The 17,237-nt window shown below is 38.2% G+C and overlaps 2 protein-coding genes across 5 annotated transcripts in view; both read right to left on the bottom strand.

Annotated features, from left to right (window-relative positions):
* The window catches only part of LOC127451392 (myocardin-related transcription factor A-like), a 68,153-nt gene extending 64,253 nt beyond the window's left edge, over positions 1 to 3,900 (bottom strand). For both annotated transcript variants that reach the window (XM_051716076.1, XM_051716074.1), the window contains exon 1: positions 3,684 to 3,900. The gene's annotated coding sequence lies outside the window, so the exon portion shown is untranslated. The remainder of the gene's footprint in view (positions 1 to 3,683) is intronic.
* A 3,669-nt stretch (positions 3,901 to 7,569) lies between these two features.
* Positions 7,570 to 16,760, bottom strand: LOC127451415 (peroxisomal membrane protein PMP34-like). Of its 3 annotated transcripts, none has more exons than XM_051716128.1 (9): positions 16,549 to 16,760; positions 15,941 to 16,001; positions 15,786 to 15,852; positions 15,488 to 15,639; positions 14,581 to 14,697; positions 14,315 to 14,488; positions 12,854 to 12,949; positions 12,405 to 12,490; positions 7,571 to 9,045 (listed from the first exon to the last, which is right to left on the bottom strand). In XM_051716128.1, the coding sequence occupies exons 1-9, from the start codon at positions 16,621 to 16,623 to the stop codon at positions 9,019 to 9,021; spliced, it is 855 nt and encodes a 284-aa protein (XP_051572088.1). In that variant the 5' UTR covers positions 16,624 to 16,760; the 3' UTR covers positions 7,571 to 9,018. The 3 variants fall into 3 exon arrangements, with proteins under 3 accessions (XP_051572089.1, XP_051572088.1, XP_051572087.1); XM_051716127.1 differs by having other exon boundaries at positions 7,576 to 9,045; positions 14,340 to 14,488; XM_051716129.1 differs by lacking the exon at positions 12,405 to 12,490 and having other exon boundaries at positions 7,570 to 9,045.
* Positions 16,761 to 17,237: the final 477 nt, after the last annotated feature.

Raw genomic sequence — 17,237 nt, forward strand, 5'->3', positions numbered from 1 at the left:
AGCTTATAATAATTTTAATCGACAAACCATTAACAGCCATTTGTATTATTAATGATAAACAGGATGTTAAACTGCTAATGTGTAAAACTTTACATTGAGTTTTAATGGTGATATTTATGATCTTTAGCCAGACTGACATGAACCTTACAGAAAAGTACTGTGGCATTACATCGTACAATGATGGTATAAGATTAGTAATACAATGGCATTTTGATGCATGATACTGGATTCAGGGGCATCGACCATGGGTAATGATGGACCTGAGTAGCAGGCTTCACAGAAAGGCTTCATTGATATTCCATCATATTATCTTTTGTTTATATATATATATATATATATTACACACACACACACACTGATCAGCCACAACATTGACCACTGACAGGTGAATAACATTGATTATCTCGTTACAATGGCACCTGTCAAGGGGTGGGATATATTAGGCAGCAAGTGGACAGTCGGTTCTTACATTTCATGTATTGGAAGCAGGAAAAATGGGCAAGCGTAAGGATCAGAGTGACTTTGACAAGGGCCAAATTGTGACAGCTAGATGACTGGGTCAGAGCATCTCCAAAACGGCAGGTCTTGTGGGATGTTCCCGGTATGCAGTGGTTAGTACCTACCAAAAGTGGTCCAAGGAAGGACAACTGGTGAACTGGCGACAGGGTCATGGGTGCCCATGGCTCATTGATTCACGTGGGTAGCGAAGGCTTTTCCGTCTGGTCCGATCCCACAGAAGAGCTACTGTAGCACAAATTGCTGAAAAACTTAATTCTGGCCATGATAGAAAGGTGTCAGAACACACAGAGCATCGCAGCTTGCTGTGTATGGGGCTGCGTAGCTGCAGACCGGTCAGAGTGCCCATGCTGACCCCTGTCCACCGCCGAATGTGCCTACAATGGGCAAGTGAGCATCAGAACTGGACCACGGAGCAATGGAAGAAGGTGGCCTGGTCTGATGAATCACGTTTTCTTTTAGATCATGTGGATGGCTGGGTGCAAGTGCGTCGTTTACCTGGGGAAGAGATGGCAGCAGGATGCACTATGGGAAGAAGGCAGGCTGGCGGAGGCAGTGTGATGCTCTGCACAATGTTCTGCAGGGAAACATTGGGTCCTGGCATTCATGTGGATGTTACCTTGGCACGTACCACCTACCTAAAAATTGTTGCAGACCACGTACACCCCTTCATGGCAATGGTATTCCCTGATGGCAGTGGCCTCTTTCAGCAGGATAATTCACCCTGCCACACTGCAAACATTGTTCAGGAATGGTTTGAGGAACATGACAAAGAGTTCAAGGTGTTGACTTGGCCTCCAAATTCCCCAGATCTCAATCCGATTGAGCATCTATGGAATGTGCTGGACCAACATGTCCGATCCATGGGGGCCCCACCTCACAATTTACAGGACTTAAAGGATCTGCTGTTAACGTCTTGGTGCCAGATACCACTGGACACCTTCAGAGGTTTTGTGGACTCCATGCCACAAAATAAACATAGGCAGGTGAATTTAATGTTGTGGCTGATCGGTGAATAGTAAAAACATCGCAAGACTCTGTTTTCCACCTGTAAAAATATGGAGTTCCCCTATAATCTGCCTTGTCTCCTCCCATGTTAGCGACCCCACCCCCCCTCAACAAAAGCAAAAGTGGTCTGGTCCATCAGCCAGATCGTGGTCCAAACTGACTACACGTCATGATGTAATTTTCTTACTCCTTTAAAGTATCTGTAGAAATGAATCCAAAATCGGACATTCAAACGGAAAAGGAGTGGAGAAAGAGCGGGAGGTGTGAAATGGGAGCCATTCCTGTCAGCATAGCTATAGGTGAATATTTGTTTGATATGCATGTAAACATGGTCCAAAATTAACACTTGTCACGTGGCAAATGCGAGAGGAAAAAATTGCTTTTGGCGAGAAAATAAAACTAATAATGCAGTTTTTAAACAGTGAACAACAATCAGATGCTTGCTTAATAAAGTGACGTGCACAATTCAAATCAAACTGTCAACATCAGCCTCATGCATCTACTGTATAAACATATTTTAATTCAGTGCAAAATTTACCATCAGATGTTTATCTATGATGCCTAAATGTTTTTTGGGTTTTTTTCAGAACTCCATGAGATACAGGTGAAATTTTCCTCACATTAAGCCACCAAAAGAATATGTGAGGAACAATATCACCTGTCATTGTGCTCAGATGCCGTTGTCTATTTAAAGAGTAACGATTTACATTTACATTTATGCATTTGGCAGACGCTTTTATCCAAAGCGACTTACAGTGCCCTGATTACAGGGACAATACCCCTGGAGCAACCTGGAGTTAAGTGCCTTGCTCAAGGACACAATGGTGGTGGCTGTGGGGGTTGAACCAGCAACCTTCTGATTACCAGTTATGCGCTTTAGTCCACTACACCACCACATGCATGTAAACTATAAACATGTAACAAATATACAGTATATTCAAAATAATAAATGAAGTTTTAAAGGCATTTATTGACGGAATATAAATTAATTTGACCATTTTTCAAAAGCTAAAATGCAACCAATATGATAAAAAACAAAGAATAATTTGTAAAATTAATATTTTCAAGAAGGATTACCTATAAGGTTAGAATGTCTCTTCATAATTATCAGCATGAGTTTAGAAAGAATTTATTTTATATTTAAGTTAAAAGGACATTGTCACCAAAATATCCATTAGCAAGTTAAGACTTTCTAAAACTACATGAGAGCAGAAATGTCTCAGGATAGAATAAACAACCTGGCACTCTTCTCATTTCAGAAATGTTAGGGTGACTTTGCCAACAAGAAAACTTAGACATGTATAATTAATTTAGTTAGTAAGCTTTGTATATTTGTTTTAATAATGTATTGCTTGATTCAAATAATATTTGCATTTGATCATAAAAAGTTATGACTTAGCACTGTTAAATATCCAACTAAAAATTTTATACTAGATATTATCCCCCACCACAAACCCAAATTGGTCATGGGGCCCTAAAATAGTTCTGTGCCCGGGTCCCAAAATTTGGTTCTACGCCCCTGACTGGATTATTACCATATTCGTATATAATGGTATTACCATGGATATATGAGTTACCATTGTATCCACGATCAGCCACTACATTAAAACCACCTGCCTAATATTGTGTAGGTCCCCCTCGTGCCGCCAAAACAGTGCCAACCTTCTGCATTCAGAGATGTTATTCTTCTGCCGCTGATCGGTGTATGTCCAGTAAAAACCATGTACCATGCATAGGAAAAAGCATGGTACTTTGTGCACACTACCAAAACGAGATAACACAACAGCATATGGAAAGTACGAATCTTTCATCTAGAGTCGAATCTGTCAACAGACAACAGCCCATTGTCTTCCATCAACACACAGGTTGGAAGATAGATAAGTCAACATGTACAACTTTACATCCGTCCCTTGTAAATACATTTAAGCTTTAAATCGCAAGCACTTACAGTAAGCTAAATTGGAAAACCAACCTACAAATGATTGCAGGAGAGAAGTTTTCATCTCAGACCTGATAGATGTTACATAACATTCCCACCTCCACAGCATCAGGACCACAGACACCCTCCCATGACCCAATGGGACCAAATCGGTCTGTATCACGACCCTTATAGATCTTTAGTAAAGCCATTAACAGATCCAAGCAAGAGGCATTCTTACCCAGCAAGCATATGGCACAGTAGCTCCACAACAAACCAACTCACTCCATGTGCTGCTGTTCAACAACACAACTTCCAGAAAAGTATCCGATTAAAAGTTAGCGCATGTACCGCGGCTGTGCACCAAACGAATTTTTATTTTATTTTATTTTTTTTAAGTTGTCGTACTTTAAATTGGTTGACACATCCCATCTGTTGGTATTCCAATGGTCTGCACTTCACTGTAATCTTTTCCGATATCCAGTAAACCCGCCTATTTTTAAGACTCGTCCAATAGTGAGCGAGTACCCTGCAAACAGACGTTGCCGTTAACCAATAGACTCATTCAGACAACTTCCGGGACAGGGTTAGCTAAATAATTTTGTTGACCCTCTACGCCAATCGACTCGCTGCTCGCTGTAGTCTAATGAAAACAATAAACCAATGGGAATGCACAATGGTTTTGCTTGCAGCTTCAGCCAAAGTCTCTCTAGCAAGTCAGTCCACTCAGAAGCCAACTTTGCTGCACTCGGGCAGCTATTTTTCAATGTAAACAAGCGGCATACAAGAGCAGCGCCTATATATTTCAATAGGAAAAGACCAAAATCTCCAAAACGATTGGTCAAGATTACGATCAAATAACATATTTCAAATTAGCAGTAAACTATGACAATACTGGAATCATAAATTGTGCTTCTTTACCTCAGATTACGCAGAAAAAACGCAATTTTCCCTGCTTGTATAGCTAATGCGCATGCGTGATCTCGGGTTGATTGATAGGTGATGTCTGTTTCTAAAAGGTGACTGGTTCTTTTACCTGTAAGGCGGGACTTGCTTTCTATATCCGTTGACCGTTCCAAGTTCTTCCATTCATTTTAATTGACCTTTTTCCACAGCCTATGATGACGCGTTTCCGCCTTATTTAGCAGGGTAAATCTCACAATTTTTTTACATTATACATTTTTTATATAATGAGTGTAAATTTATAACATTATGCTTTGTGTTATATTACCCTGGAATTAGTAAAAAAAAAAAAAAAAAAAAAAAAAAAAAAAACAGTGACAGTAAATTTGAGTGTGACAGTAAATTTGGCATCTTCACCCATTTTACTGTCTTAATCCATCACTCTCTATTTTTTTCCTCGTCTTGAAAGTCATTCAAATGTAAGTGTATTTTTTCTTTTGGTCTTGGAGCAAATGGGTAAGTGAAAATAATATTTGCTGTGATCTCCCATTCACTTCCATTTACCGCTGTCGAAGTTTATCCTGCAAACGTTTACTTCCGCGTTCCAAAACCTGGAGTGTGAAAAAGGTCTATAGAAGTGGCTAGTTACAATGGGTCTAAATATTTTTTTTTCTCTATGTTACAGTATATTTTGAATTCAGTTGTTATTAAAGTTTCTCTGTGTAATTTTTCAGGTGTAAATTACCGTCTAAGCCGCTTTTGAACAAGTAACCAAAGCGGCATTGTTGCTTCATACAGGTTATTTTTCTCAGGATGTAGCAATTACAGCCCAACCAGGCCCAGCTCCACAAGTGGGCCTGGATGGGCCTGGTCCACCCTATAATGAGGTTGGCCTACTCTGGCAACCACCCACTTCACATCTTTGGCAGGTTTGGTTCAATTAAAACGAACTCTGGTGTGATTGCTCTGTTAGTGCAGTTCATTTGAACAAGTGTGAACGCTACCATCCTAACCTTGGTGTGCACCAAACAAGCGGACCGAGACTGTCTGAATAGTTGGTCTCGGTCCGCTTCCAAACAAACTCTGGTGCGGTTCGACTGATATATGAACTCAACATGGACCAAAGACGTCTAAACGGACCAAAAATAGGAAGTAATTTGCCTAATACTGACCTCAAGCATACCTGGTTCTTCTCATCATAGGAGCTATGTTACCCATTAAAGTTCAGTACAGGTGTCGGAACCGCCATCAGCCGTTCTTGCAGCATATCTTCGTTTGTGTGTGCAGCGGAGGAATTCCTGGCGCTGTTTTGACTCCTTTACACATTTTATTAGCACTTTGTTTGTTCTCAGCTGATAAAAATACCACCATATACACTATATTGCCAAAAGTATTAGCTCATCTGCCTTTAGACACATATGAACTTAAGTGACATCCCATTCTTAATCCATAGGGTTTAATATGATGTCGACCCACCCTTTGCAGCTATAACAGCTTCAACTCTTCTGGGAAGGCTTTCCACAAGGTTTAGGAGTGTGTTTATGGGAATTTTTGACTATTCTTCCAGAAGCGCATTTGTGAGGTCAGACACTGATGTTGGACGAGACGGCCTGGCTCGCAGTCTTCGCTCTAATTCATCCCAAAGGTGCTCTATCGGGTTGAGGTCAGGACTCTGTGCAGGCCAGTCAAGTTCTTCCACACCAAACTCACTCATCCATGTCTTTATGGACCTTGCTTTGTGCACTGGTGCGCAGTCATGTTGGAACAGGAAGGGGCCATCCCCAAACTGTTCCCACAAAGTTGGGAGCATGGAATTGTCCAAAATCACTTGGTATGCTGAAGCATTCAGAGTTCCTTTCACTGGAACTAAGGGGCCAAGCCCAGCTCCTGAAAAACAACCCCACACCATAATCCCCCCTCCACTAAACTTCACAGTTGGCACAATGCAGTCAGACAAGTACAGTTCTCCTGGCAACCGCCAAACCCAGACTCGTCCATCAGATTGCCAGATGGAGAAGCGTGATTCGTCACTCCAGAGAACGCGTCTCCACTGCTCTAGAGTCCAGTGGCGGCGTGCTTTACACCACTGCATCCGACGCTTTGCATTGCACTTGGTGATGTATGGCTTGGATGCAGCTGCTCGGCCATGGAAACCCATTCCATGAAGCTCTCAACGCACTGTTCTTGAGCTAATCTGAAGGCCACATGAACTTTGGAGGTCTGTAGTGACTGACTCTGCAGAAAGTTGGCGACCTCTGCGCACTTATGCGCCTCAGCATCCGCTGACCCCGCTCTGTCATTTTATGTGGCCTACCACTTCGTGGCTGAGTTGCTGTCATTCCCAATCGCTTCCACTTTGTTATAATACCACTGACAGTTTACTGTGGAATATTTAGTAGCAAGGAAATTTCACGACTGGACTTGTTGCACAGGTGGCATCCTATCACAGTACCACGCTGGAATTCACTGAGCTCCTGAGAGCGGCCCATTCTTTCACAAATGTTTGTAGAAGCAGTCTGCATGCCTAGGTGCTTCATTTTATACACCTGTGGCCATGGAAGTGATTGGAACACCTGAATTCAATTATTTGGATGGGTGAGCGAATACTTTTGGCAATATAGTGTATATATATATATACACACATAAATTCAACGAGCGCATTTAGCCCAGCAGCCAACATTGTTTTGGATGTTCAGAAAGTTCTGTCGCAAAAATACGTCATAAAAGCTGTCCAATCAGGTTGTGACTTTTTCCTGATGCCTTTTGTTTTACATCTTTAGGTTCGGTGTTAAAAATGCCAGTGTGAACGCTAAGCGAACCAGGACTAAATGTATCATTTTTCTTTTTTGGTCCGGACCAAGAGAATCAAACTACAAGTGTGTACACACCCTAACTAACAATGTTTGGTTCCCAGAACGTTCTGGGATAGATAATTTATGTTTAAAAAAAATAAAACCCAAAAATAACATTCCTAGAACGTTAGGAGTATGTAGGAATATAAAATAACCAAATAGGAACCATAAACTAACGTTATGGTAATGTTCTGTTTGCTTGTAGTCATTTATGTTTACAAGACAATTATGATTATTTGTTTTATTTATTTTTTGTTTTACCAAGAAATAATTTCTATAGAGATTGATTAGGCAGATTTCTAGTTGTCTTTCAGGTAAAATTCCTCAATAAAAACATTTCAACAATTGTAACTTTTAGTGTGCAAATATGAGATTTTAATGCTGCTCAATGGAGGATTTGGCATCAGCTCGCAACATTTGTCCAATGAACTTCACCCATGTAAAATAATAAAAAATGGGATGAAGTGCTGATCAAAGAAACCAGTCAGTTTCAAAAGAAATGCCAGTGGCAGTTTATATTCTTGCTCATTCGTTGTTTTTGACATTTAAATATTTAAATTAGTGTGTCAAAATGATGACTCACAAAATGTCTAAACAGATGTACCCAAAATACACCTGAAACACAAGGTGGTTTACACTGGAAAGAGCAAAGAATATTGAGCACTGCAGCTAGACAAAAAATAACTTTAAGACGGCCACATTTCCATAGAGGTTGAACCCAAAAAACATCCATTACTTAATGATCCTATTTGAATTACTGTTGTTAAAAATGTCTCTTTTTCATCTGCTTACACAAATAAAGGGGTAATGCACTCTCGGATGAAGAACAACTAAACACATGATTTTACTGCCGCCAAGAGTTGAAGTAGTGTAAATATCTGTTTTCCTGACTGTGGTAAAAATGTGGTTCACAGAGGTTCATAAGTACATTTAATATATTAAGACACCATTTTATACTGCATTAACTTGGAGCATTCATTTTATTGTAAAAAATCTATACACCACAATTTGTGACAATCTATTTAATAGTTTATATGAATAATATAAAAATTAATTCATCTGACTGATTTTGGGTATGTGAATATTAAATACATTAAACAACAATCTAATGCACTAGATAATACAGAATCATTCTGACAATCAAGGAAAATAAAAACATATTTACATTCATCTATAAATGTTCCTGTTCTAATATAATTCTCAGTGTCTTTATGCAAATGAACCTGGGCTTTCTTCTGTTTGTAACATTCACAATAGAGATGTGACGCTTCTGATGAAGTCGACTCACTAACTGGTTAACCCACAACCTCATCACAAATAGTGGAAATGGACCATTTTTTAATTTAGACGAAACCTTTTAGGTTAAAGGTCTGTTGCGGTCCCAGTGGCCAGTGTTTCCAAGTACAATCAAGCATTATTTACACAGAACTAGAAAACCAGTTCCGAGGTTTTTGTTACACATTAATATAGTCCATATTTTAAATCAAATGTTCTTTTAAAACACTACCTAAAAAGCAACCTGGCCGTCGATCCATTACAGGTCTTACTGAGTAAATATTGTGTTAAATAAGTGATCATTTAACTGATATCTCCAGATAAAAACACCCATATCGGTCGTCGACTAGTCATAACACATACATACTCAGGGCAGCACATTAAGTTCCTCTGACATTAGTGAGGACATAAACGCTCCGAGGTCAGTGGGATGTCACAAGGTGTTTGACCCCCATGACCCTGAAGGTGGCGCTAGCGATCTTCTCATACAGTAAGAACATCAGCGCAGCAGTGAGGACCGTCTGAAGAAGCTTTGCTTCCAGGCCTTTAAACAATCCCAGCACACCCCACTTCCTGCAGTTAATCAGTCAACAAACAATGAGTCACTTTCATTTGAAACTAACTTGTGTGACAGTTCAGGTACTCATGAACTGTAGAGAACTAAATATTTTCACTACTTTGCAATGCAAGGTATAATAAAGTAGTTAATTAAAGTGAAATGTGTCAGGACAGATCCTGGATTCCTCCTCTGGGATCAATTAACTCTTGTTTTTTGTGTTTTTTTGTCTATGTTGAAGGGAGAGCTTAACCAAAAATGAAAATTCTGTCATCATTTACTCATCCTAATGTTGTTGACCTTCTTTATTCCATGAAACTAGTGATGTCAAAAGTACTGGTATTTCGATACCAAGTTGATACTAAAATATAAAAAAGTAATAGTACCAGTAACAGTAACAATACCAGTGTTTCTACAGTACCGGTAGTATCAAGAACGGACTCAGTTTGGTCCCCGCATGCTTTCTAATGGGGCTTTTCCACTGCACGGTACGGCTCGACTGGACTCTGCTCGCTTTTTGGGGGTTTTCCACTGTGGATAGTACCTGGTACCTGGTACTTTTTTTAGTACCACCTCGGTCAAGGTTCCAAGCGAGCCGAGCCAATAATAAATGTGACGTCAAAACCCTGCAGATCACTGATTGATCAGAGAAAATCGTCACTACTAGCGTCATTGCTATAAGCTAGATGGCAGGTTAGCTTACCCTTGTGCGTCGTCTTTGAGCTAACACAGTGATGTCCTCGACTGTGCTTTGGTGTATGATTTCCCAAATTCTCCTGTTTCTTTAGCAGTATTTTGTCTTGCTGCCGTCAGCCTCTTTTGAAACAAAGTTTGTTATCTTGCTGTGAAAAACAGGCACAAGCCGAGAATCAAGAACACCATTTCTATGATATCCTCCATTGCTCCTTTGTTGTGTGTTTGTGTCGCGTTTAAGATGATGTCACAGCAGTAGAGGCGGTGCAACTGAAAATCAGCCTATAATCCCACCCATGTTGAGGCTGCACTAAACTGCAGTGGAAAAGCAAGCTCAGAAATGTAAAGCGAGTCGAGTCAAACCGTAACGTGCAGTGGAAAAGTGCCATAACTTACAGACGGCTGCTTACAAATGCTCACATGCTTAATTGAGCACGTATTCTGTGATTCCTTTACACTTAAATGGGCAATTAATTAAATTAAAATTGTGATACATCTTCGTGTGATTATTAAGCCACAAATGGATGTGATTTAATAAAATAACAATTTAGTCTGCAGGTACTGCGCACTGTAAAGTGAATGTGTGAAGTCGCTCAAAACATGATCAAAACACAGCATTTTATGAGCATCAAGTGCTGTGCTTACTGAAGTAGATGAAAGGGTGCTCATTCACTGTGACGCGAGCAGCACCTGCAGACTACAGATTTATATAACTGAATCACAGCATTCTGTGATTCAATAATCACTGGGTCATATAACCAACGTCTTATCCGGAAGTCTGAAACTACCATCAAAACAGAACCGGAAAAGCCTTCATGTCAAAATAAAAGTTTGATTCAAAATAAAAGCTTGACGCATGAAATTTAAGAAATTGCGACAGGAATATATTACTAGTGTTTAGTAAAATGTATTTTATTATTATTATTATTATTATGTTGAACCTACATTTACTGAGCACTTTATTAGGAACACCTGTACACCTACTTATTCATGCGATTATCTAATCAGCCAATCGTGTGGCAGCAGTGCAATGCATAAAATCATACAGATACGGGTCAAGAGCTTCAGTTAAAGTTCGCATCAACCATCAGAATGGGGAGAAAAAAATGGGATCTCAGTGATTTCAACGATGGCATGATTGTTGGTGCCAGACGGGCTGGTTTGAGTATTTCTGTAACTGCTGATCATCTGGGATTTTCACACACAACTGTCTCTAGAGTTTACTCAGAATGGTGCCAAAAACAAAAAACATCCAGTGAGTGGCAGTTCTGCAGACGGAAACGCCTTATTGAGCCCAACTAACACTTTTTTGGTTCCTAGAACATTCTAGGAAGGATCATTTATGGTTAAAAAATAAAGTCCAAAAAGAACATTCCTAGAACGTTAGGTGTTGGCTCCCAAAAAATAACCAAATGGGAACCATAAACTAACGATAGGAAAACATTCTATGTTTGCTGGGAGTCCTTTATGTTTACAGGACAATGACTAATATTATTTTTTTTTTAACACAAATATTTTTATAAAGACTGCTTAGGCAGATTTCTATTTGTTTTTCAGGCACCATTCCTCAAAATAAAAATATTTCAACAATGATACCGTTTAGTGTGCAAATATGAGATTTTAATGCTGCTCAATGGAGGATTTGGCATCAGGGTCCTAATGTGCCCCCGAGAGGTTGAGAACGTTTAGCTCGCAACATTTGTCCAATGAATTTCAGCCATGTCAAAAAATTAAAAATGGGATCAAGTGCTGATCCCATTTTTAATAAAAACAAAAACATCAAGTGAGCGGCAGTTCTGCGGATGGAAACGCCTTGTTGATGAGAGAGGTCAACAGAGAATGGCCAGACTGGTTCAAGCTGACAGAAAGACTATGGTAACTCAGATAACCAATTGTAGTGAGTAGAACAGCATCTCAGAATGCACAACACATCGAAACTTGAGGCGGATGGGCTACAACTGCTGAAGACCACGTTGGGTTCCACTTCTGTCAGACAAGAACAGAAAGCTGAGGCTTGTGATGCTCTGTTGTGCAGCACTTCATTTGAAATAAATAAGACCAATGTTGTGTTTTAGATTATGTTGTGAGGATCTTTACAGCACTCCAATTGATAAAAAAATACAATAAATACATTTGTGCAAAATGCATGGTATGTTGAAAATTTTTCTATTTTCATTTGATTAAAGTTTGGATTCATTTTATTAGACACAATGTTGATGATAAAATTTTATTAAACTTTAACATGTAATTCTGGAGAAAAAAAGAAAATGTGAAATTTGGGAAAAAAGAAAACTGATTTCATAGGGTCCTACTTGAAGCTATGTTCACTTAAGAAACACTCAAAGGAAACAGGCTATTGTTTTAATTTATTATTGATGTTAAAATTTTCCATTTAATTAGGCTTAAAGTGTGTTCAATAGCAGATTACCTATTTTTCAAATTGGTATTGAGAATCAATTAAATTTAAATCAATTAAATTTTACTGGTATCGGTAGCCTCTACAGTCTATTGAAATGTTGGTATCGTGACAAAACTTAGTGAAACACAACAGGAGATGTTAGGCAGAATGTAAGAAGGTCATATGGGTTTGGAACAATATGAGGGTGAGTAAATGATGACAGAATTTTCATTTTGGGGTGAATTATCCCTTTAAAGTGTGTGACTTTGAGTGCGTGTATTATACCTGACTCTGTTGATAAGCAGACACATAACAGATCTCAGGCTGTTCAGTAGTTTGGACTGTTCTCTGGGCTGCCCGTGTTGTCCAAACTAAACAACAGACAATCATAACATTACTCAAATTACATAATGAACTCAATTTTTTGTGTGAGTATGCAGCTCACTTTAATTGTATGGAAAAAGATACAAAGAAAGTGAATGGTGATTGAGGCTAATATTCAGCCTAACATCTACTTTTATGTTCCATGGAAGAAAGAAAGCCATATGGGTTTGGAACAACATAAGGGTGGGTAATTGATGCCATAATTTTCATTTTTGGTGAACTATCCCTTTAAGTATGAGCAATAGTAATAATGATGCTTGCCTCAAGAAACTGTGGTTTAACATACTGAATAGCAGCTGCTTGTGCAAAGTTATACAACAAACATACTAAAAAAAAAGTGGGCATCTTACCCGTAGAACAGACTGAACTGTCTGTAGTGGGTAGGTTATCGTGGTAGCTATCGCCTTGGCAATGGCTCCAATAAAAAACACCTCCAGAGATGAGAGCTTTTAACAATCAGAAAAAAACAACAAAAACATGAAAACATAACCAACCTTTAGAAAATGACATCAATAATTTGGACATTTGGGTAAATTGACATGACAGCAACCACTCATTGCAAACTCATTCATGCTGTTAAGACAGACGAAATGTCACTTTTTGCATATGTACCTGCATGTGAGAAACCATGATATTTTATGTGCAGAAATTATACTTAATTGGACAGTAGCATCATCAACGGTTATCATGGAGTTGCATAATCTTATTTCTATGTTACCAGCCATGTTTCTATGGTAACAATGCACATCTCTACAGTCATGTGTGGATTCATTTACTCTTACTCAACAGATGCTGCACTGACTCACTCAAGATCTGGATGAGTGAATCCATTCTGTCATTCAAATCATCCTCTGTGCAAACTTAAAGATCATGCTGTTGTTCCCATCTCCCAGGCAACAAAGATTTGGCTCATATCTTTATATCATATGCTGTCTATTCATCTTTATTCTTCGCATGTTAAGGTTTTCAGTTTTAAAATGCCAGTTCACTCAAAAATGAAAATTCCGACATCAATTACTCACCTTCATGTCGTTCCAAACGCTTATGATCTTCTTTTATTCATGAACATAAAAGACGATTTCAGGCAGAATGACAGCCTCAGTCATCATTCACTTTCATCGCTTGACTTTTCAGTACAATGAAAGTGAATAGTGACTAAGGCTAACATTCTTCCTAACACTCCCTTTTGTGTAATTCAGAAGGCACTAAGTCATATGGATTTGGAACAACATGAGGTTGAGTGAATAATGACAGAATTGTCATTTTTGAGAGAACTATCCCTTTAAATGAGAGACTACATTAAGTATTTACTGAAAAAGGACCATTTAAAATAAACTAGTTAAGGAAAAATGGTGACCATCACAGCACTTAAATAATCACTTTGATAAATTCATACAAAATTTGGTAACACTTTACAATAAGGTTCTATTTGTTAACATTAGTAAATGCATTCTGTATGATGAACTAACAAGGACCAATATTTTATTGCAGCATTTATTGATCTTGGTTAGTTTTACTTAATAGAAATACAGTTGTTATTTCATGTTAGTTCATATATAATTTACTAATGTTACCATGTACAACTTTCAGTTTTAATAATGTATTAGTATATGTTGAAATTACAGTAACACTGACCAACATAAATCAATGCTGTAAAAGTATTGTTCATTGTTAGTTTATGTTAACAAATACAACCTTATTGTAAAGTGTTACCCAAAATGTTAAGCTAAAATTTGGATGTTGATAAAAACAAAAGCTCATGGACATCTAATGTGTTAAATATTTGTAATTCAATTAAAAAAAAAAAAAACCTTGAGTGAAGGGTGCTGGCCTGACCTCTCTATGCACTCCTCTCATGAGCTGCCTCTTTAAACCCTCATAGATCATGAACTGCACAGCTGGATTCATCACCAGTAGCAGAGAGGGAAACGTCCCATTCCACAACGCTCCCACTCCTTCCTGCTGTATGATCTGCGCAAACGCATCTAGACAGAAGGAAACAGAAAAAAGATGACCTCTAAAGGAATCACCTACCACATATTTTAATTGTTTATATGTCATGCCTGATGTCTTTTACCCATAATTCCTTTGTAGTGTGTGGGCTGTATGTCCTCATTTCTGAATTTCGCTCCCTGCAGTTTGAGTCTGGTATTGACCACCCAGAGCGGAGTGGTCACAAGAACATTCACAACACCTAAATTCACCACAAATGAGACAAATGTCATGTAAACATTGTGAATAGTGCATGTTCAATTCTCTCATCATTTACTCACTCTCATGGCATCCCAGATGTGTATGACTTTCTTTCTTCTGCAGAACACAAATGAACATTTTTAGAAGAATATCTCAGCTCTGTAGGTCCATACAATGTAAGTGAATGGTGGCCAGAATTTGAAGCTCCAAAAATCCCATAAAAGCAGCATAGAAGTAATCCACACCAGTGGTAAAATCCATGACTTAAGAAGCAATATGATATGTGTGGGTGAGAAATAGATCAATACTGAGATCCTTTTTTTTACTATAAAGTATCCTCACTGCCCAGTAGGTGGTGATATGCTCAAAGAATGTGAATCGGCAAAAACAAAAGATGACAAATGTGAAAGTGAAAGTGGAGATTTATGGTAAAAAAGGACATGAATATTGATATATTTCTCTCCCACAACTATCATATCACTTCTGAATACATGGATGTAACCACTGGAGTCTTAGGGATTATTTTTATGCTGCTTTTATGTGCCTTTTGGACCTTCAAAGTTCTGGCCACCATTCACTTTCATTGTATGGACCTACAGAGCTGAAATATTTATCTAAAAATAGCTGTTTGTGTTCAGTAGAAGAAAGAAAGTCATACACATCTGGGATGGCATGAGGGTGAGTAAATGATGAGAGAATTTTCATTTTTGGGTGAACTATCCCTTTAAGTCCCTCTGTTTTTCACCTCCCTCTGTGAATTATCCCTTTAAATGTTTTTTAAATGAGTAAACCTGCAGCAATGCCAATGATGAGGTCTCGTCCTGTTGTTGACCTCTGACCTTGTAGCCAGGTGGCCTTCAGACTATGGAAACAATAAAAGTAAACAAAGTTCGAGCAGCAGAGACTGCAGATCACTGGAAACCAGCCTCTATATGGAGCTAACCTGGAGAGTGAAACAAAATGAGTTAGTCACTTAAAACACAGTGAAATAAAATCAGCTATAGTCAGTGACACACATGTAAATACAAAGGCACACAGCTGTTTAGTAATGTGTTCTAAAAGGGTTTCAGTGCATGTTTAATAACTTACAGACCCTCCTCCTTTAAGATCTCAGCCAGAATGGCTGGAGTGGACTTGGCTTTCCTCTTTTCATCAACTGAAAACAAAATTATGTTAAACTCTATTTATATTAAAGTTAATTATATTAAATCAACACCAATACACCAATGAATTGGCTTTTGTACCTTGCAGCCGGAGTCGAGCTGTGTCAAGAGGAAAGAAAACAGTCATTGCCGTCACACTGCCCTACAAACAAACAAACAAACAACATCAAACAGATTTTAATGCACAGTACGTTTACCTCATTAACACATGGAGTCATATTTTAGCACTGTGACGTCAATGTTAGGTTCACTCATGCATGTTTTCGTGCAGCTGTGATCCTTGAGTCAATGTATTATAATTTCTTTGAACGTCCAATGATTTCAACATTTTGGGTTGATTTTGTAAGACTTTTGTGACCTAAAATAAAGCCATAAGTTGGCCTTAACACTTCGTGACGTAAGATGTAATTTTAAAATTAGTGTTATGGTTTTAATGTCAAAATTCTTTCAACTAGACACAAGTGAGAACTTCTTGCATGATTTTGCCCTCAACAATGTGGACTTTTAAAGTACAAAGGAACAAAAAATTATAAAAACTGTCGAATATATGAAGAGCTGCCTTATAGTTATTTTTATCAATATATAGTCTTTTTTATAATAATAATAATAATAAAAAAAAACATGTAATAACACTAAAACATAAAACAGGTAAACAGGAAAAGATGCACTAATAGTAGTCTGTTTATTACCATTGCACCGGCGACTGCATGCACGAGACTCTCGTATGAAAAAACGTCCCAGAGTTTAACATCTTTAGATCCCATTCTCGGTAATCGGAAGATACCGTTGCAAAGTATTGCATTTATTTATTTGAATGAAAGGCAAGATAATGTTCATAAATCCGCTGTTTGTGGTTACTAGAGAAATTTTCCGTCAATGTCAGGCGTATCCACTTCCGGGTCCATTTCACCCAATGACAAAGCTTGTAGGAATTTCCTTGACCTTGATTGGACAAAAGTTGAACTTTCCTTTGCTTTCTGTAGCCAATCAGAAACACACACTACTTCTCCCACAGCAAAAAGGGAACTGTAAATGAAAAAATTTTGTTAAATTATGCTGAATAAACTCCCTTTTTAGGGAAATATGACACATGACTAAAATATTGATTAAATGAGATTTGGAAGATGATTTCACTGCAAGAAATTAATGGACACACTCAACTAACACTCATCATTTCAGTATTTTAACTTGGAATTTATATATAAAAAAAAAAAAGAAAACTACATTTGATTAATTAAGTACTCAACAACCAGGGTTTCCGCGGTCCTTAAAAAGTCTTAAATTTACTTTTTACAATTTAAGGCCATAAAAAGTCTTAAATATCTTAAATAAATTACAAGAAGTCTTAAATTTCGTTTGCTGAGGTCTTAAATTGTGC

Source organism: Myxocyprinus asiaticus, chromosome 14, assembly GCF_019703515.2.
Source record: "Myxocyprinus asiaticus isolate MX2 ecotype Aquarium Trade chromosome 14, UBuf_Myxa_2, whole genome shotgun sequence".
Taxonomy (NCBI): domain Eukaryota; kingdom Metazoa; phylum Chordata; class Actinopteri; order Cypriniformes; family Catostomidae; genus Myxocyprinus; species Myxocyprinus asiaticus.